This window comes from Grus americana, chromosome 3 (genome assembly GCF_028858705.1).
Source record: "Grus americana isolate bGruAme1 chromosome 3, bGruAme1.mat, whole genome shotgun sequence".
Classification (NCBI taxonomy): domain Eukaryota; kingdom Metazoa; phylum Chordata; class Aves; order Gruiformes; family Gruidae; genus Grus; species Grus americana.
In genome coordinates, this window is record NC_072854.1 from 109,957,922 (window position 1) to 109,979,915 (window position 21,994).

At 38.3% G+C, this 21,994-nt stretch overlaps 1 protein-coding gene across 20 annotated transcripts in view; it reads right to left on the reverse strand.

Annotated features, from left to right (window-relative positions):
• Positions 1-21,994, reverse strand: part of NRXN1 (neurexin 1) — a 735,823-nt gene that overhangs the window by 357,148 nt on the left and 356,681 nt on the right. For 14 of the 20 annotated variants that reach the window (XM_054820730.1, XM_054820729.1, XM_054820728.1 and 11 more), the window contains 2 exons: positions 10,413-10,586; positions 4,689-4,808 (listed from right to left, as the gene is read on the reverse strand). In XM_054820730.1, the coding sequence (XP_054676705.1) occupies positions 4,689-4,808; positions 10,413-10,586 (294 nt within the window). Of the gene's footprint in view, positions 1-4,688; positions 4,809-5,776; positions 5,804-10,412; positions 10,587-21,994 lie in introns of all 20 variants that reach the window. The other 6 variants (XM_054820713.1, XM_054820715.1, XM_054820722.1 and 3 more) reach the window with 1 other exon arrangement.

The following is a 21,994-nucleotide window of genomic DNA, read 5'->3' on the forward strand; positions in this document are numbered from 1 at the left end:
AAAACCTGAATTCCCTGAGAGGATAGCTCTCATCACATAACCTCCTGTTAGAAATAGTTACAAAGTTCATGATGTATTTTCTCACAGGAGCTGCATGCAGCCATCCATTTGTAAGAACAGCCATTAACTGTCCTTTTAGTACACTCTTCTATATAATCTCATTTTTTAGGAACAACTGCTACTGGTCTGCTTTAAACTTACCAGTGTAACACTTCTGTCTATCACATCTAAAGAGCACTGTTGCCCTGAATCTTCAAGGGTCATATCACATCGAAAGAGAAAATGACAATCTGTATAGCATCTTGGGGTCAAAACTTCCCCTGCCTTGTTTATCTTCCAGTAAATAGAAAACTGCAGCACACAGAATGCTCCCACTTGTGCCACCACGGAGGCTTACGGTCTACAGGCACGCCACACTCACTGTAGTGGAGTACCAAGATTTGCAACGAAGCAAAACTTTTGTGGATTAAACTGCGAATGTTCCTGATGACAGCCGTAAAAACTGTAGCCGTACCCTTGGCTGGCCCAGGTCATTTTCCGTAGGAGTACGTTCCCTAAACTTCCCCTTCTCTCTAGCTGACGCACAGAGGATGCTTGGACTGGGAAAGAAACAACCTGCCTCACATGGTGCTTATTTTGAGAGAACTTTTTAAACATCTTCATTTTAAGCTATGCACATTTTCAGCTGGAATAATACATTGAACAGCACAGGAGTAGTAATTTGCTGTTATAGGAAAGATTTAAGAAACTTCTTGCATACTGTATTAGTAGAATGTATTATAACACTTTTCAAGAAACTATTTCTTTCATTATTTCCTCCAAACTCTCTTTTGGAAATTAAAGACAAGAATGATACACGTGAAACATTTACATTGCAAAGCCTAGGAACGATGTCAAACCTTCGTGCGCTGAGGTTACTATGGGAAATGTGCTGAAAGTATCAACTCAAATGCAGCAAGGTAATTTGTGCACATTTATGCAAATTGCAGATGATACAAAACTGGGAGGAGTGGTTGATAGACCAGATGCGTGTGCTGCCATTCAGAAGGATGCTGACAAGCTGGAGAAGTGGGCTGACAAGAAGAACCTTGTCAAACGAAGGAAAATGCCAAATCGTGCACCTGGGCAGGAATAACCCCATGCACCAGGACAGGCTAGGGCCTGACCGGCTGGAAAACAGCTTTTCAGAAAAGGATCTGGGCGTCCTGGTAGACACCAAGTTGAACATGAGTCAGCAATGTGGTCTTGTGGCAAAGGCGGCCAACAGCATCAGTGGCTGCATGAGGAAAAACATCACAGAAAGCTTGAGAGATGTGATCCTTCCCCTCGACTCAGCACTGCTGAGGTGCATCTGAAGCACCATCGCCTAGTGCTGGGCTCCCCAGTGCAAGAGCAACACGAGCATACTGGGAGAAGTCCAGCAAAGGGCCACAAAGGCGATTAAGGGCTTGAAGCATCTCCCATGTGAAGAGAGGCTGAGAGACCAGGGACTGTTCACAGCCTGGAGAAGAGAAGGCTTAGTGGGGATCCTGTCAATGTTTTAAAATACCTGATGGGTGGGAGCTAAAAAGACAGAGGCAAATTCTTCTCAGTTGTGCCCAGTGACAGGACAAGAGGCAATAGAATTGAAATACACAAAACTTCATTTAAATCTAAGAAAAATGTTTGTACTGTGAGGGTGAATGAGCACTAGCACAGGTTGCCCAGAGAGGTTGTGGAGTCTCCGTCCTTGGAGATATCCAAAACCCAGCGGGACACAGTGCTGGACAGCCGGTACTAGCTGACTAGAGGGACTAGACAATCTCCGCAGGTCCCCTCTCACCTCAGCCATTTTGTCACACTGAAATTCCTACTCAAATATGTTCCCTAAGAACTGGTGGAACAAAATAGTGAGGAGCTGTGGTGGGTTAACTGTGGGACAAAATAACAAGCAGTTTGTGGTGGGTTAATCCTGGCTGAGGCCTGAACTCCCACCCAGCTGCTCGCCCACTCCCCCTGCTCTGCCCTCGGTGTTCCCTCTGCTGTTTCTCACTCTTTTTGTTCCCTCCTCCTTAATCTGTCCAGCATTTTTGTAAGAATGACATACTTTCTAAGCGTGTTTTCATAGAGGTGCCACCAGTTCGGCTGAGGGACTCAGCTGTGCCCTGTGGTGGGTCCATTGGAGCTTCCCGTGTCCAGCACGGGTTAGCCCCGGCCTCTCCTGACCGAGGCCACCCTGCGGCCCCCCGCCTGGACATGGACATCCAGTACAGGAGGGACACAAGTCTCCATAAACCAGGTACTTTAACTGTTTCTCTTATGACCACTGACACTTTTTTTTAAAGTGGTCAATTTTTGAGTTTGGTAACAAAAAATCACTGCCTATGAGAATACTCCATTTCACATAAATCAGTACACTCCAATGTAAAATAAGCCAAGGGCCTGCCTGTGTAGCAATGCTGGATTAGATTTCAGCTTCTGCCAACCAGCATCGCCCCATGTGCAATCTGCAATGGAAACATGCTCACACACACGTCGCTCAGGAACACGCCTCAATCCTTCTGAAGGGGATGCAGCAACAAGCAGGCGCTATTCCAGACCTGTTGCCGAGATAATCTTTCTTCACGTGAAGGGAATTTGTCTTACGTCAGTGCTGCAGAAGTTTAGCATGTGGTGTGCAGCCTATGCAAGTTACTGAAAACTATAGTAACATTTCATTATTCCTCTTTCCGTTATGCTCTTCCCAAACACAGCAGAGAGAAGTCTAGGAGCCTCTACATGATATTGAGATTACATTCTTTGTCCTCTTTTTCCGTCACATATACCATTATGAAAAATCTCTCTCGTTAGATTTGCTTTGCAGATTTTTGGTATCTGAACTAATCTGAGGAGCCAAGATAAAGCAGGAACCAAATGTATTATGTTTACTAGACTCTACATTCTATTACAAAACATCCGTATCTAGGATAAATTTATATTTCATGTTTGTGATAGAAGAGCATTAAAAAAAAAAAAAGATTTATCTGGGAAAAAAGTAAGTATTTTTGGCAGCCACGTACTAAAGGTACTCCTTTACCGTCACCAGAAATAGTATATTGAGAATTATCTGATTGTGTACAATGTAGTCCATAATGTTACTATACAAATGAGCCTTCACAGGTTAGTAAATATCTTTCTTAAGTTCATCGGTTCACCAAATTTATGCAATAGCTGTCACTTGAAGAAATAATTCATAGAATATTCCAGGTCCAGACACCAGTACTCCTAAGATTAAATTTATAAACAGAGTTTTTCCTTTGCTAGATGTGGAATATGTAACTTCTTATTCATAGCTTTTAGTTACTTTTGGAAGAACTCAAGGATCACAGAAGAACAGAAACAACAGCTTAAAAGTAAAATAGAAACAAATAATTTTCTCCTGTGGCAGATAGGGTACTGAAATCTTTAAAAATATATGTTTAGCAGTATGACTAATCACTCATATTGCTAGGAAGGGCAAACTCATATACATAAAGTAAACCCGAACCTTTGCTCAAATTATCAAAAGTTTTTTGATACCACATTTCACTTCTACCGTGACAGCAACTGCAGAGAAACAGACTGAGATGGGCCCTTTCCATAGCTGTCAAACATGGTCAAGGGTAGAAAAGGGGAACTTTCATGAGAATAATTAATGTAGCTTTTACATAGAATTCATTTTCTAGCCTTGTGCTAGATACAATTTGAGCCAAAAGCTTTTCAGATTAGAATTATTCTGCTATTTTAGGGTTTTTCCAAGAAAGTACACCTTGCTGTAGAACACAGAACCAGAACAAGACATAAAAACCCAGAAGGATTGACTAGACAGTTATACCAACATTTTCTACCGTCAGTCATTCATTCAGATAAATGTACACAAACAGAAATAAAAATGCTCAGCTTTAAAGAAATTCCCTCTTCATATGGGTATAAAAATGTGCAACATTTGGATATTTCAAACGTGACGAGTTAAAAGGAAAACTCAGTAGCTCGCTTTAATCGGTTACCGTGGATCATTATGGCTCTTGCGTATTCCACTTTGACTTCTGCATAATTCTATTTAGATCAATAAGGCTAGATTGGAATAAAACTAGATTATGACATCGGTGAATCAGGCCCCTTATTTTTGACATATTTAAGCTTTTCATGAAAGACCAGATGGTTGGTATATGTTATGTAGTTTTATTCAGATGAAATTTAAAAGAACTAAAATACTCGGCATGCTTTTATTATCGGCATGCTTAGTGTGTCACTTAAAGAAATCTACAAAGGGAGATAATGAGCCTTGTCAACTGTTTCACAGTAATTATAGCCCTCATGATATAATGCTACAAAATTACAATATAGCTTAAGATAATAAAATGTAAAAGGTTTTTTCAATCAGGAAAAAAACCTATTTGTAACATTTATGCAGGAAAGGGATTATTTCAAACAGGTAACCATCAGTATATTAGACATGCAATCAAGTATAATAAAACCAAATTCTGTCAGTGTTGGATCCTGCATACTGTCCAAAATTTATACAGTATATTTTAGCTATGTTCATCCCACAAACCTTACAGATTTTTGCAGGGTTTGCCAGTTCATTTAAATATTTAATATTAAAATACTATGAAGCTTCAGACACTTGCTTCAAATATTGCCTTACAGCTCTCGAGCGTTCAGATCAGCATTTTTTTTAGTGTACTTACGGTCATTGCATAACGGTCCACTAAAGGAGGTCATACTACAGTCACAACTGAATCCATCCCACTGCTGTAGGCACACTCCCTGGTTTGCGCATGAATCCTCTTGGCACGTTGTGCTGGGGCCTGATGAGAACACACAGAAAAGGACTTGCACTTTGTCTTCCAAAGAAAGGTATTTCTCACTGGATCACATTAACTAGTTGCCAACATCTCAAATCAAACGAGCAAAGAGTTACCAAGTAAAACGCACACAAACTGGCCGATTTTTGTAGCAGCACGTCATATTAAAAGGGTGGTTTTGCTTTAATTTTAAGATTGGTATGGCAAACACATAAGAGTGCACAAACTGAAGCAGAGTTATTCCAGGTACAGTGGGAACGTTAACTTTGTTGCAAGTTATTTGTTAATCTCTTGTCAGACCATTAACTGGCTAAATGTTTTCTACAAACTTCAGTATTTTTTTTTTCCTGTAAATACATTTCAAACAGCAAAGCCAGATGCCACAGAAAGCAAAGCTCTGGGAGATGAAAGTAAAGATTGGAAAGTAAATTTAAAAAAAAAAAAAAAAAGAAAAATAAATGAAACTACACTCTACAATGCTTTTAATCCCACAAATTATTTTAAATGATTTAGGTCTGAAATTAAAAGGAGTTTGGGATTCTGTGGAAGGAATGTTGGCAAGTACTGATTCACATGCTTCAGGGATCCCATGCAGGTTCCTTTTTTAAGGGGAAATGCAGAAATTCAGACTACTAATGAACTGGCATGCCAAAATGTGACATATGCATGAGAAACAAAGCTACTCTAGTTCTAGAGAATCATAACTAGACTACTGAAATATAAATAAATTTGAAAAGGAATGATCAAAGCACTAAAGCAATCACTATACAAACATATTCAAGACTGAAAGCCTTTATGCAAGCTATGCTGGAAAATGAAGGTTCATGTAGCCCATTGTTTTAGAGGTGTGAAAGACAAAATCGGAAACAAAATAAGACACTTGAGTTCTGAAATGTACAGAGCATTTATTGCAGAAATCCAACTGTGCATTGGGGGTTTCAGTCTTGTTTAATACACACAGGGCTATCTACCTTGCAAATCAGCTTTCATCAATGCAACTTTGTCAGCAAAATAAAAAAGCAAAATATATTAAATGTTAGTAAGCAATATTGAAATGGCAGCAAACACAGAAAAAAAACATTCAGAGTAAGTGCATGCTGCTGTTAAAGAGAGAAAGAAATGCCATATAATGCAAACAAATTAATGCTAATAGCCATAAATCTTCAGGCAAGCCAAAATAAGAAAGCAGTAATTTGCCAGTATTTTACTACAAATATAATGGTTAATTGAGCTGATGACATGTAATGAAGGAAAATTAAAAGTTTTTTTTATTCTTCCTTGGATAGATATGAATGCATTAGCAGAGTAAATGCATGGCTGAATCCTGACTAGCCATTTGTCATGTTCAGATACACTGAATTCAGGAATAATTAGCACCGTCATCCTCTCTGGTCTTTCCTTTTTTAGCCCTTTCTTCATGACTGCTGAATGAAGACTGAAATACAGACGGTGAATTACGGATTACTATGAGCTCACACACACATTTCACGCTGACTCTTGACACTATAAGGAAAAATTTAGTTCTGGGATTATAAAATTCTCCTAAATTGTTTCGAGGAAGACACATCAATATCCATTTAGAACTCCCACTGCTAGTCATTGATGACAGGGCAAAACTGGTCCAAAGATTATATAAATATCTTAAATCATCCTGTGGAGAGAAATCCACTTAACCCTTCTTTCACATTACAGCTCCTTCAAAGATCTCAGTGTGGCTTTTATTTTATCTTTTTTTTATTTGCCAGTATTTCAGAAAAATCCATATCAATATGATTTAAGTCAGTTCAATGGCCACTTGCTTTAAACGAGGCTCTGCTCACGCACACTCTGAACCAGGGCCAGTCACCAGTGCGGTTAAGAATGAGGGCAGCGTACCTTGCGTCCCTGTTTTGGCAAAACTCTTAACTGTTCTGTTTTCTCCTGTAATAGTAATAATAATAACAACCACCACCAAAACTAATTGGCTGCAGTAGCTGGACATAGGATAGCGATTTCCTTTTCTTTGGAGTTTTGAGCCCAGAAGTTTAAACATTTGGGCATTACATCACTCTTTCTTGAGCTGGGGATTATAATGACAGAATCCTGTAGCTGACAAGACAAGACACATTTTTTTCTCACCAGATTCCGCTACTCGGAAACTTTACAAAGATGAAGTGAAAATATCTGTAGGTGTTTAAATGTTATATATTCATGCATTTATTTACACTTTAGTTATGCAATGTTAAATTTCCTCATCTTTGCAAAAGTAGAGCAAAAGTCACAAGGACTTAAAAGTACGTAAACTGCAGGACCCTGAGGCACATTAAAAAGTGCATGGTAAAATACACATATTTGGAAAAAATACAGATAGGATCTTGTTAAAAAAGCAGGGTAGTTTGCTTTTTATGAAATTGATTCTTAGCGCTTTTGGCTTATCTATAGTAGTCATTATTTTAAAATTGCCATCAAGACTAGATTACGTGTAAGAATTTCTTTTAATAAAAGTAGGCTTTTTTTTTTTTTTTTTAAAGAACAGAGGAGGACTGCTTAATGTCAGTAAATACTATAATAGCTATCACAACAGGTTCATATTTTCCTACATATATTACAGAACTAAGCTATTTAGTAAAAACATGGTAATACACTCTTCTCAAGCACCCACCTTTTGATTCACATTCTATTTAAATATTCTAATTTATTCAGTCTTCACTGCAGGCTTTTTAATTGACTGGATTTGGTCTCTCATTTATATTTGTCTTAAGTGAGAGCTTACATGCTATATATTACACAAAAAGCATTATTACGTAGCACGTACAACGTTTTACTATATATTGCAAAAACAAATTCCATATCCCACCACCAAGAATCTTCATGTATGTTAATACTTTGAAACTTTTCATATAGTTCATTTAATACACAAATTACATTATATATGTGCATGCATGCACACAGTGCATTTTCCTCCTACATATATTAAAACTATTTTTTTATCATTCTGTAATTTCTAGAATTCTGCGTTATTTAAAGTGTGTAAAGAAAATACAATGGATTTGACTGGAGAAAAACTGGGCTGACACTTATAACCTGGCTCTGGGGTTTGCTGTTAACAATTTGAAGAGCTAGTTAGCATATTTATGTTTCTAGCTGTTAGTTTCTATCTGTTCTAGCCATTGAAAATTTGTCAACAAGGTGGATTCAGCCAAGTGTAAATTATATTCAATGCTCAATGATAGAGAACAGAGATGTCTGTCTGCCTGTGGCTGAAACTTTGAAATGCAAGCCTTATAACTTGCCACACCAATTCCATGCGTGGGTTTGCAAAAAAAAAAAATGTTCCAAAGAAAGAATTTTTAACGTGCACTTATGAGAGTAAAGTTATTGAGAAATATCAATATTTTAAGAACAAAATCCTAACAGACAAAACTAATTAGAAGTACATCATGGCTTCACAGTTTGACAGAAGAGAGAAAAAGAGCTTTCACTCCAGTTTTTTGTACCAGAAAGGTGGGGAATTCAGTCCCGTAAGAGTCTGAAGAACATCAAATCCCAGTTCCTCGCTTCTCAGGAAAGAATTTGCAGCAGGCTGATATCTTAACAAAGGACATATATACATATACCCACCCGTACAGCCAGCTGTCCTTTGGATTGAGAGTAGCGGTGACTAATACTTATTGTTTTGAAATTACTTCTGCTGCTGTGTCCTGAGCTCTTTGGACTCGACATCTCAGGGGACTTACAGAGCTTACGCATCCCACTGCAGTGCGAGACAGATGCAAAACTGCTCGGCTCTGTAAGGATGGAGACAGTCCTGCCTGTACACAGCAGCAGAGGCATACGAGAGACTTCTAGGAGGCAGCTAAATTTGCAAGTGACTTAAATCATATTTTAGGTGTCAGAACATTTTTTTGTACATCTGATCCATGGTCTGCAGACAAGACACTGACAGACAGGTCAGACAGGAAGACTTGAAGTAAAAAAGTGAGATGGAAGAGTTAACTTGGGAATATTTAATTCTGTGCTGTTAAAGATTTCCTTCTGCAGGCTAAAGACTTTTGATGAGGCAGTTCTCTGGGCGCCAGGCAGCACATCTGGTTTGACCATTTTGCTTGTGTCAGGTGATTTTGGTGTCGGAAAAAGCTGACTCTCCACCAAAAAGGACAATATTTGTACGGCCTTTATTAAATTGTTGGTAGCTTTATTAAATTCACTGATAGCTGAGTTCTGCCACTGGTTTAAAAGGTGAACTCGCACTCTAGGCCTGCGGCAATGTTTCTTTGAAGTACATAAAATTCATTTAGAAAATGACATAATTTCAAAAGCAGCTATGAAATGTAAAATGGAATTAAGGTGTACTTTGACTCTTGGAAGGGATGGTGCAGGCATGGAACTTGCTAGCATCATTCAGAAAGCAGAATCTAATTTTCTAAACTCAGTGACAAACTGATTTATACATTTTTTTTTCCATTCATGATAAAACTAAATAGACACTAAAGCTACGGAAGAATAAGTTGTGAATTTCACATACTTCTATAATAGAATTTATACTGTTAACTAAAGCTCGCAGGTAAAGAACAAAAAATTTCCACCTGTACAAACTTACTGTAGGCACAACAAAAGAGGAGACAAAATTTATCCACCAGAAAGTTTTATCTCATGAAGTCTGAGGAAACCCCCCAGCTCTCTTTGCATTTTTTTACAATGTCTATTTGCAAACTTAACAAACTTGATATCAAAATTATCAAGATTTCAACGTGAAATTCTACAGTGTCATTTACACATTTTTCTGCCCTGAGAAGAATGGCACTTGAGAGAGGGGAGAACACATAAAATTGAACATAACCACAAAATTCAGAATTGTGTGAATGTGAATTATGTGCAGAGACAGAGAATTGATTTAAATTATTCCATAAATCATAGTAAAAATAATGTGGGATTAAATGACAGTTGGAAAAATAGCTAGAGATTGACACCCTTGAATTACAAATACACGTGTAATTCTGCCCTCACTTAAATTCCATGATATTCCAGATGAGGCAATAAAGACATAAAAAATGTGAGATAAAATGTGTTTGGCTGTTACTGATTTCAGATAGGAAGGATCATGACAATACAAATCTCAGGGGTGAGCAAAAATAGAGAATATGGAAGATTGATCTTAAAGTTTCGTAAATTAGCCTTGAATTAATCAACTGAAAATGTCTGCTTTAAAAAATGGAATTAATTAGCTAATGTCTCAGCATTAGCTAATGCCTAAGTGTTATGAAGATATAAAGGAGTTCATTGAAGCTAATTGCTATTGTTTCTATCGTTAATTAAAATACACCAGAAATAAACAAAATACATGCAAAATATCTTGCCACTGGAGAAGGATGGACCCTACATTAAACATTTAAGAAGTTAACTCCTGCTCTCAGATCAGTCTCTGTGCTGTAGGGCAGGCACCCACTTGTCTCCATAATACTAAAACCCATGCAGTCTTTATAAAAGAAACGGTCAAACAAGATCAATTAGAAGCAGGTAAAATATAGTCTCTCCATGTACAGAGTATACATATAAACAAAATTCTGCAGGATTCACACAATACTTTCACTATGACATGAAAAAAAAAAAAATCAGCATATTTAATACCTTCACATCCTCTTTCTATCTGCCCATTGCAGAAGAGAGCATCTGAGATTAGATCTGGGAGCCGTCCATTCAAGTCAACCGATGCAAGGCAGCCTTGGAATCCCTCTTTTGCATGCACCAGTTTTGGCAAGGACTTATACATTTCTTTGGCCACTCCTCCAATATACAAATCACCTGTTAAGGAGAAATAAATATCAGATATAGAAAAAAAACTCTGCAGAATCTTCGACCTGCTTGATCTTCTGGCCTTTTTGTGCTGAATGACAAGTATCTCAGAAAAACATTCTTCAACATAAATGTAGAAAAAAACATTGATAGCATATATGACACAAAAAGACCTTGCAGGACTATATTTTTTCAAATGTATATGTGGACTTCACATTTGTCTGACCAATTACTTAGAAGTACCTGGACATGTCTTTTATGTGCCAGCTCATATATACAGAAAATATGCATCTGTTTCACAGATGAGGATTCAGTTACAGAATCTCCATCTAGAAATGCATCAAGAACTGATTCATGTTGTTAGCACACGCAGGAAACCTGTCCACAGATCATCCCGATTATGGATCCAGCACACTGAGAAAAAAGGCAATAAGTGGAGCACCAAGATCCACCTAAAGCCCATACATCCAGAATCTTCCATTTAAAAGCATGCCAAGAAATAAAGGGTGTAGGGACACATCTAAGGAGAAACTTAGTGATACCATGGTTAAGCATGAAATGATTTGATTCTCCCCACCAGAATTCATATCCTGTGTCAGTCATGTGAGAACAGGGGGAGTTAGATGCCTTTAAAATGGCAATCTGCACACTGAGCAAACAGAATTTTATTGCCAAAAATAGTTCTGACGACAGACATACATTATAAACAGCTCTCTTTGATGAACCTCAGGCAACCTACTCAGGACTTACTTTGCAAGGACATAACTATAACTTTCCTCTAAATACCGAGGGAGGGGATGCTTTTCTGTTTTAAAACAATTCAGGCTGTGTCTTTCTTTCATGTGTTTGGTGTCTCTGGCAGGCAGAACAGTGATCTTTCAAACTAACATAACCTACCTCCCTAAAGCGTGCCTTAAGTGTCAGACTATAGGTTTAACGAGGTGCTTTCCATACCTGTTGCTGAAGACATGCTGTAGAAATGAATCTGAGCTTTGCTCAGCCGGAGAGGGGAAGCACGCTCAGCGTGAACACAGCCCCAGCTACAAGGCTTCAGTCCTTCTCCTGGTAGGCAAGATGTGCTTGATTCTTTGTGTCACAGACAGAAAGGAATGAAACCATGGTTTCCTACATCTTGCATGAGTTCACTGTCCTGCTCTGTTATCCTCTAACTTGGAGAAAGCAGCCATCTTTGCAAGCTTGGTGGGAGCGCTCTGAGCACGCCTGCAGGCTGGCCCCTTTAGGCACACAGAGAGAGGACATCTGAGCTTCTGAGAAGCACGGAACCTGTTTGAAGGAAGGTGCTTACGGGGGCATCTGACTCTCAAGCGTCACTCAGTGACAAAATTCTTACTCTAACTATGCAAGCGCTAATGACATGTTTTGTGCTAGCATAAATTTTCAATAGACTATCTGAAGATACATTCTAATCTACGTTGGGCTTTCCAGTATGTCCCCCAGTCTGGATGATTTTGGAGCCTAGGCTACAGGATGTACCAGAGTGTTTCTGCATCACCTCAAATGCAAAATTGTTCATTTCCTAAGTGTTTACCAAGCTTTAGAGGCAGATTTTATAGCGACAGGACTCAGAACGTACTAGCTATCATCACTACCCCATGTGGCTAATTTTAATCTCCCTCTTATTGATACAAGCAGCAGTCATACCTTTTCCTGGTTCTCCTGGCATACTTGCTTGTTTGCAAGGGAGCGCAAGGTAGTGCTTTTTGCAATGGTTTACAGTTTGTCTGCAAGGAAATGGCCCGAAACAAACAAATGTCTATCAGACTGCAAAAAATTTTTAGTCATGACATACCAGCCCTAAAACTCAACTCTATCTGAATTAGTGAAATGGAGATAAAAAGCTTAGGAACGTGCATATTATTAATTTTGTAAGCCATCCAACCAAAAGTCTTAGCAACCATTACAGTATCATGTACTAAGAAACCTCAAGCTTTCTCCATTCCATGTAGGTAATTTGAAAATTAAGATATTGCTTTCCTCTAGAGCTTTGAGGTACAGTATAAATCTCAGAAGCATGATATTAGACATAACAGATTAAAATATGGTGATCCATATGTTCCCACAAATGGGATGTAATTCATTCATAGCAGAAAAACTTGTGTACTTTTCAACCAGCTGAACTGGAAACAAAATAAAAACTCTTGCCTCACGATAAAGGTTCTTCATCTTTTTCTCAGGTGGAACATTTAGAAAGTAAAACCCTTCCAGGTTTCCTGAAGTTCTGTGCTTTCAGTCATTGTCAGCGCAGAATACAGAGATATAATTCATCTCAATTGGTTCCAACAGACTTAAAACAGGGAAACTCCAGAGAACAATACTAAGAAAACCACACCTATACTAAAAAGTTTAAATTTGCTCTATTGGACATGACACATGCAACCTCTTCTTAAACCTCCCAACATGTTTGCTGTCCAAACAACCATTTTTACTCTGTGATTGGTTAAACCTTTAAAGCCACAAACTTTCAAATTGATCTCCTGCTAATTCCGAAGATCCGTCCCTCACGCGTATTGAGATCGCTGTATACAGTCATAGAGCAATTGTCAGTTATGACTAATGGCTAGGAGAAGACCACGTCAGTGTGCCAGCATATGAACCCAAACTCAGAATATCTGCTCCTGAAAATATACACTGGAATATTTTCAACTGGGTATCATATGCACGGAAGTACAATACATTGAGTCTAAACAAACTGTAACTCTACTGTTTACTTACAGTTCCTTAAGACTATTGATAATTAGAACTGATCATTATTGAAGATACAGTTTCCACAAAGACATGTTCTGGGTAGTTTTTTAACCTTGTTGGTGTTCAAAATAACTTTATTTCTGCTTTTGCACTAGCTAATACACTACACTAATACATATCATATGTATTGAGCAGCCATACCAAGTATTAGACTTCACATTTTATAAAGTGTATACAAGTATTTTTATGACCATGGGCTAAACCTTTCCCAGATTTAATATCAAATGTGGTTTGAGATTGCTGCCGATGGCATAAAAACACACTTTCTCTCAGAGACAAAATTTTATTAAGGGATAGGCTCCAGAATTAAAACTCAGATTTTTTTTTTTTAAGCTATTTAAATTTTTTCACTTGGTTACTTTTTCACATCTGCCATCACAAATGTTTTGCATAGCTACTTTTATTTCAGTTAATCACATGCTTCATTTTCACATTCATCTCAATGAAGGAAGTAGTTTCCTACAAAACTCAATCCATCTCAATCCATTAGAAATTTAGACAAGAGAGAATTGCAGAAAATATTATTAATGAAAATATTTGTATATTGAACGTGCATTAGAAAAGATCAGAAAAGAAAGCTAGTCCCTGATCCCACTAAAAGAGATCAGAGGAATTAACATAGTATGATAGAGATTCCCAGGTTTTCTCCTCTTTTTCACTTCTTATGTAAGAACAGCTTTACTACTGGAAATGTTACATGCTCTAAAACAGGATTAATCCCTTGTTGTGTATCTGCCTACTTACCCTTATGAATTACACGTAAGTTATTTTATTAAGTAAGGGATCACAGTTCATCAGATCAATAGTAGGAGATCATGACACTATCTAAACTAGCTGCAGCCTAAGTGTAATACTATTGCAATACTGCTACCCCTGAAAATGCGTCACCATTTCAAGAGCTGAGAACGATGGAAAATGCAATTCTTCTATTTCTTTCTTTCTTTCAATAGATGAGCATTTTTTTAATATATAGAAGGGGATATACTTGCATTACAGTGCTAACCATAGTTTCTGGAACTAAAGTTTAGCTGTTACCTTTTGTGCATGTATTTTCTTCTGAAGTTTTTTTTTATTTTTAAATGTATTCCTGAAAAAGACTCCTCTTTTTATTTTTGTTCATAACCATCCTGGCTTTCCTTAATTTATAATGGAAAATAACCAATTTATACAAAATATATCAACTGGCATAAACAAAGTAGCAGGTAGTAAAGAAACGGGTGAGGGAATGGAGCGCTCCAAGATTTCCTTCTGATCTCTGGAGAAGCTTCAAATAAAACATTTTATTTGAGAGCAGGTACTCCATAATCTCACAACTCTCTCCTTACTTGTATTAGGAGTCAGTACACAGAGTTATCCCCTTTTATTTAGAGAGGGAGGATTGTCTCCTCTCTTCATTTTTCTCAGGCCAAAAAAGTAAGCATGCTAGAGCATTTCTCACTGGCATGTTCATTGCAGACCAGAGGAATCAGCTGGAAAGTAGCACTTTCAGAGCTAAACCTATAAATCATGGCAATAATAGTACTAGTCAGTTATATCATAAGCACTGGCAAAGAAAAGAGTTTAGCAGGTACAATTTATATCTTTTACAGGTAATGAAGACCTTCATTTATTCCAAAAGGAGCTTTCCTATTTACACCGATGTATCTCTTTTCTGACTTAGAGCTGATTTGTACTTTGATGAACAAGTGAATTTAACACAGAAACAAATCGCTAGCTAATAAAGGAACCCAAGTTCTCAATGTATTCATTATTGGAATCACACTTATGAAAAAACACACAGAACACCACAAAACAGTGAGTCACACACAACTGTTGGTGAAACAAATACTGCCAAATCCGTCTGTAATAACTCATCTTTTTTTATCCCAAGTCTCTACATTTCTTCAAAATAAGAACTTTGCAAATGCTAAACCAAATTAATGTAAAATAAAAACTGAAGATGCTGTTCTATTTGGTTGTGGGGTTTTTTTGTGTTTTTTGTTTTTGTTTTTTTTTTTCTGAATAAGTAGTAGAAGTATCTTATTATTTGGCACTACTGACCTTGCTGACAGGTCACCCCGTAGACTTTCCTCCTTTCCTGATTTATATCCACACCCAAGAATTGTTACATGATACATGCTGGTGGCAAAAACTATTCATTTGATTTAATGACTACCATTATCTTCAAGCACTAGTAGAGAGGGAATTATTATCCCCATGTTTGTAATGGTAACAGCAACATGCAAATACTGCTCAGGGAACAAGTAGTTTAACCAGGATAGAGTTAGGCTTCTTTACTCTCCAAAATCTGTATGTTTTATTGTACATATCTGATGTTCATTTCTTGAACACCATTCATTCAAACATGGTTCTGTGTATGAATGAAAACAAAACAAAAAGGAGGAAATAAAATAGTAGAAGGAATTGTGGCTTGGCTTTTTCATAACCTGTAAAAACAATATCCCTGGAATGTTTTTATATGGCTGCACAAAGGCACCTTCAAATCCATATCTCTGTCCAAAAGCAGACATTCTGTCTCTTTGTGTCTTCTTGTGCTGCTGGTTTCAACAGTACTTTCAGCCATTCTCCTCATTTCTCTTCTGTTTTAGAAGAAGTTTCTCTGTCTTGTTTCTAATGTCACATTGTACTAAATCACTACCACTGCTACAAACAAGAGTTCTTCTGCAGTGTACTAGACCAGCATTAGTCCCCAAGAAAGAGATGGATAGCCCTGGCATACCATGGTGGGTTCTGAAAGCGCAACAGGCATCTCCAGAATTCCTTTATATGACGTATGAAAATACAAAGGAACATCTGGCTGTGGTGAAGTTAAGGTGTCAGGCCCACTTTTCTCCAAATATGCTATTTCAAAATGATCAAGCATGTAACAGTTTCTTCCCTCAGGCAGGCAAAGAGGAATGAAGACTGCAAAGACTGAGAAATACAACAGGGAAAGTCTAATCTCAAAAGAAAAAAGCGCTTTCTTCAAGTCCTTCATAAAACAGATGTTTTGCTGTTACAAGATCAATAGAAATCACTTTGTAGTATCTTAAAAGTTGCACAATGAAGTACTAGGTGGAACTCAACACAAGAAGACCTACACAATCCCAACTATATTAGCAAAAATTTCTTCACTGAAAAGGTCATCAATCATTGTAATAGGCTGCCCAGGGAAGTGGTTGAGTCACCATCCCTGGAGGTATTTAGAAGATGCATAGATGTGGTGCTTAGGGACATGGTTTAGTGCTGGTCTTGGCAGTGCTAGGTTAACGGTTGGACTTGATGATCTTAAAGGTCTTTTCCAACCTAAATGATTCTATTATTCTAACTTATGGTATTTTTGAGGCAACTGAAATGTGAAAATAAATTACTCTCACACAAGCTGAATATGCGCTGAGACACAATAAAGAACTTCCTGAATCAAGGGATATTGTCACAGATGAAAACGTCAGATAGGCATCTGGATGCCTTTGACATTCAATGAAATATAGGAGCCTACTTGTCCTTAATAACCTTCTCCCCTCTCCAGTGTACAAAAGCACCTACCTATCATTTACTTTGTGCGATAGGCAGAGTGGTGACTTTTCTTTCAGATGTAGGGTTTCAACCCACATTGTAGAACAGGAATTGGGCCTGAACAGCAGATGAGTGGTGATTCTAAAGTCTCTCCCCACTTTCATTAGTCATGACTAAATGTTTACTTTTTGTTCCATATAAAAAAAATTATTTGTTCCTTTAAAAATGTTGATGAAATATAATTGTTCTTTTTTAATAAATGAAGAAGCCTGCTGTGATCATAAACCAATAATAAGTTGAAGGACAGTTGACAAAGACTTAAATGATGCATCCACACAGCTTCTGCAGCACATACGCTCCAGCATATGGCTTTTCAAATCTCCTTTTACAGTAGAGAATATGCACTTGCTGTGCATTCACAGGCCTGTTTGGTGGTAGAGCCAAGCATGACTGAATTTCGTCTACCACTTGCAAGGGCACTCGAGGGAAGACATGAATGTGTAAAAGTAGTGTTTTATGCCCACTAATTCTCTTCAAATAGTCCATTCTGTAGCTTCAGTATTGATTTGTGGTTGAAGTCTTTTGGTTTTGATGCAATTTTTTTTTTTCCTGGAAGAAAAGTAGGCGGTTCAAATATTTTTCCTGTTGGAGCGATTAATTCTATCACTTTTAGACTCTCTCTCACCTAAGAAGGGAAAGGGTGTCTAGTTTACCTCTCCAGACTCTGCCAAGTTATCTGTCCTTTCAAATACTTTGGGCAAAAGGCAGTTGTATGATGTGACAGGCGGTGCCTTCCATCTTCCACATTCCCTGTACTGATAACCAAGCAAGGCAAAACGATTGATTACAGGGGGAAAAAAAAAAAAAAAAAAAAAAAGGAATTTATGGGTTAGCACTCTTTTGGGAAGGGATATAGAAACTGATCTTTTCAGCCCAATTCTACGCTGCCTTCAATATCTTCCCTGAATACCCCATTAAAGGTATTCAAAAAAAAGAAATCACCACCACTGAAATGCTGGCATTGTGGGTTTTCTTTAGTCATCCTTATTGACATTGGGGACATATTGTAGTTATTTGTCAAGAGAATTTAACTTTGAAGATATTTCCTCCCTTGGCTGATATTGGGGTTTTTACAGTTTCACTGTAGCTCTGCACCCTAATCCACACTGACAGAAAAAAAGGCCGTGAGGAATAAGAGGTACCAGAGAGAACTCACAGTTGATGGGTGCACCACGAAGAGCACCTTACAATTGCTCTTGCCACCAATTTCTATGGCAGTCCACACTGGAGATATACCTGCTGCTCTACCTTTCTCCAAGTCTCTCAATTCCTTCACGCTGCCCATAACCACGCTACTCTCCTAACTGCATTGAAGACTTTCTGCACTCGGTACAAATGTGCTTCTGTCTAGAAACTTCTTCTCATGCTGTTGCTATGCTGCTCAGTGATAGACATCTCAGCTCTGCAGGATGTGCTCTCCAGTTCTGCAGTCACCTCTGGGTGCTCAGTTTTCATGCCTGTTACACTTTTTGGATCTATGCAGAACTGCTCAATGGTTATGCAAATATGTCTGTGTTTCACAAGCAAATAAAGCTGTGTGGTAGAAAGTGTGTTTGTGTTGGGGGGCAACAACAATGACACAACAATGTCCTTAGCAGCTAAGTTTTCAATAAACAAAAGTAGATACTTGAAAGGTAAGTGCTCAAGTCTGAACATTCCCCTAGATTTCTCCAGGTTAAAATCCACCATTTCCCCAACAATCTCATTCTCAAATGATATGTATTCTCAAACAAGAAACAGTTACACAAAAACATTAAACATTTTCCTGAAAATAACAATTCTCAGATTCCCTGCCACTTTATTTGGGCTCAGTATTGAACCCAGTTCTGTTTAATATCAATGATTTGGACAAAGGGATTGAGTGCACCCTCAGTAAGTTTGCAGGTGACACCAAGTTGGGTTGGAGTGTTGATCTGCTTGAGGGTAGGAAGGCTTTACAGAGGGATCTGGACACGCTGGATCGATGGGCGGAGGCCAATTGTATGAGGTTCAACAAGGCTCAGTGCTGGGTTCTGCCCTCGGGTCACAACAACCCCATGCAATGCTACAGGCTTAGGGAGGAGTGGCTGGAACGCTGCCTGGCGGAAAAGGACCTGGGGGTGTTGGTCGACAGCTGGCTGAACATGAGCCAGCAGTGTGCCCAGGTGGCCAAGAAGGCCAACAGCATCCTGGCTTGTATCAGAAATAGCGTGGCCAGCAGGAGTAGGGAAGTGATTGTGCCCCTGTACTCTCAGCACTGATGAGGCTGCACCTTGAATACTGTGTTCAGTCCTGGCCCCTCACTACTGAAAAGACATTGAGGTGCTGGAGCGTGTCCAAAGAAGAGTGACAAAGCTGGTGAAGGGTCTAGAGCACAAGTCGCATGAGGAGCAGCTGAGGGAACTGGGGTTGTTTAGCCTGGAGGAAAGGAGGCTGACGGGAGACCTTATCACTCCCTACAACTACCTGACAGGAGGTTGTAGCCAGGTGGGTGTTGGTCTCTTCTCCCAAGTAACAAGTGATAGGACAAGAAGAAATGGCCTCAAGTTGCACCAGGGGAGGTTTAGATCAGATGTTAGAAAAAATTTCTTCACTGAAAGGGTTGTCAGGCACTGGAGCAGGCTGCCCAGGGAAGTGGTTAAGTCACCATCCCTGGAGGTATTTAGAAGAGGTGTAGATGTGGTGCTTAAACCACATGGTTTAGTGGTTAGACTTGGCAGTGCTAGGTTAACAGCTGGACTTGATGATAAAGGTCTTTTCCAATCTAAATGATTCTATGATTTCTCTTTGCTTCTTTTCCCCCTCCTGAAGACTACTAGATGGAAAGCACTGGGATTGAAAAAGATTAAACAGATTTAAAACCAAAGCAGTCTGCTTCTCCAATGGACTGTGAGAAAAGTTGCTGATGCATGTTAAATGGTAAATAATAAAATCTAATTGCCATATAAATGTGTGTGGTAATCCATCTCCCACAGAATTGATGCTATGCCAATTACTCTGTGTGAGGGGGATGGTTGCAGTGAAGAGGTGAGGCATTCAAGCACATCAAACGTCCTTCATTTCTTTCCTGTTCTGACCACTTTTGTACACTGTATACACCTGAAAAATAGACAAAAATCTAATGAAGCAGGCATTTTCATGGCATAGTATACTCAGATGTTCCTTCCTACTGATATTCTTCTGAAATAATTTACTCATTCTCTTCTTCAATAGCCAATATATGCTCTTAGCAGAGCTTGTTTTCCAACCAGTGACGAATTCTCCACATAAAGCTACCAAAAAGCTGAGAGGTTAAATGTTCTCATTTTGAATGTAGGTTTGCAGAGGGAAACTTTTTATCTAATATTACCAGCTTCTTGATCAAGACAATCACCTCCAGACTCTGAGGATACTACATGAAGTAGCTCTTTTGGAAAAAAGGATTGCTCAGTCAGAATACTGTGAGGATGGTGCACTCATACTCATGGCAGCACATTTTGAAATCAAGTTTAGAACATGCTTCTTGGCCAGGGGAGTGCAAGGATTCAGTGTGATGTATTTATGCTAAATATCCACATTTTTTGTAAGTTTTAAGAGCACGCATTTCCTATATTATCCTTAGCATAACTTTTACTTAGTATTCCAGAAGGGCTTGAAAGAAATTCCACAATCAGCAATGGTAATAACCTGCATGCCAAACAGCTGTAGAAATGTAGGCAAATCTATACATTTGTATGTGTGCAGGAAACTGAAAAGAGCAAGGGAGAAGCAGCAGAAAGCAAAAAGTTTCTCTCACCATGGAGTGATCTGAAAGACTACTGCAGTGCTGTTGACTTGACAGAGCTCAGCACAAACACTAGTGTATTTAATTTTTATTTAATCCAGAAGTACTGGAGTAGATTTTTAATTTTTTCCCTATTTCATAATTTTTGAAACCTGGTTACAGTTTCTGAAGGCTTAGCATTGCCAAAACGATTTTCACAGCCTGGTAGACAGCATACCTCTTTAGAAGCAGTCTGTGACAACTTGCAAAGAACGGAGGATAAAGGAATTTGCATTAGACCATTAACAATCTCCTGTTGTTAATCTGCCCGTATGTCTTTGCTACACAGGAAGTCTCAAAGAAGAGCTCTCAGTTTTAAGACCCTTATTCTCCTGTCTATACAGAGGCTGCTTTCCCAACATTGCCAGGAAGACAACGGCTGCATTTGCCGTTGTCTACTCCAACAGGTCACATTAGGAAGATCTATTTACTGTTGACAGTATTTGGAACTCTACATTTGGAACAGAACGTTATTTCTGCATGAAGAGTTCACAGCCCACTGGCAAGGTCATTAAAATTAGCTCATGCATGTTTATTTGAGAAATTTAAGCATTAATACTCATTCATTTGTACAAATTTGTGTTTCTATATAAAATACTTTTCTGTGCTTCTTAAAGCTTTGTTTCTTAGTAATAGAAATATGAAGGATCACTGCCGTTGATAGAGACCTTGTAATATGGAGAAGAACTTATAATACAGCAGCAATAATAATGGGCTCAATATAAAACAACAGGGACAAATATTACGTGAAATTGAAATAATTTCAATTTCCATTGCTGGAACAAGAAATCTTCTTTATGATCAAGACTAATTTAGCTCAGTTTTGCATAGCATGAATAACCTACTTTGACAGGCAAATGAAATATCAATAGATTAAGTGACCATTAAGAATCATCAATGAATATGCCAGGCCAGTAGATCAACTGATAATTTAGTTAATTGCATTAAAAGTTTACAAGGATGAATTAATTGCCAAGTGAGTCTTTATGTACATGAAAGAAGTATATGTACAGTGCATTTGCAAAACCACTGAGGTGATACCAGAATTTAATATGATTACTTTTCTTTCAGAAGCTTCAGACTAGGCTGTTTTCACATTATTGGAGAAAGCGGCAAATGAAAAGGCGAACGTATATAGCAAGAGCACCCGTATCTCATAAAGGAATAGAGAAAGCCAGAGGCCAGTGAAGAACTACAGAAATAAAACAGACAAGAGATCCAGACAGAACTTTTAAATCCAAGGAAGCTGATTCTGATGTATGCTCTAATATGATCAGCATTTTTTGAGGATGCAGTGATATAACAGCACAGGAGT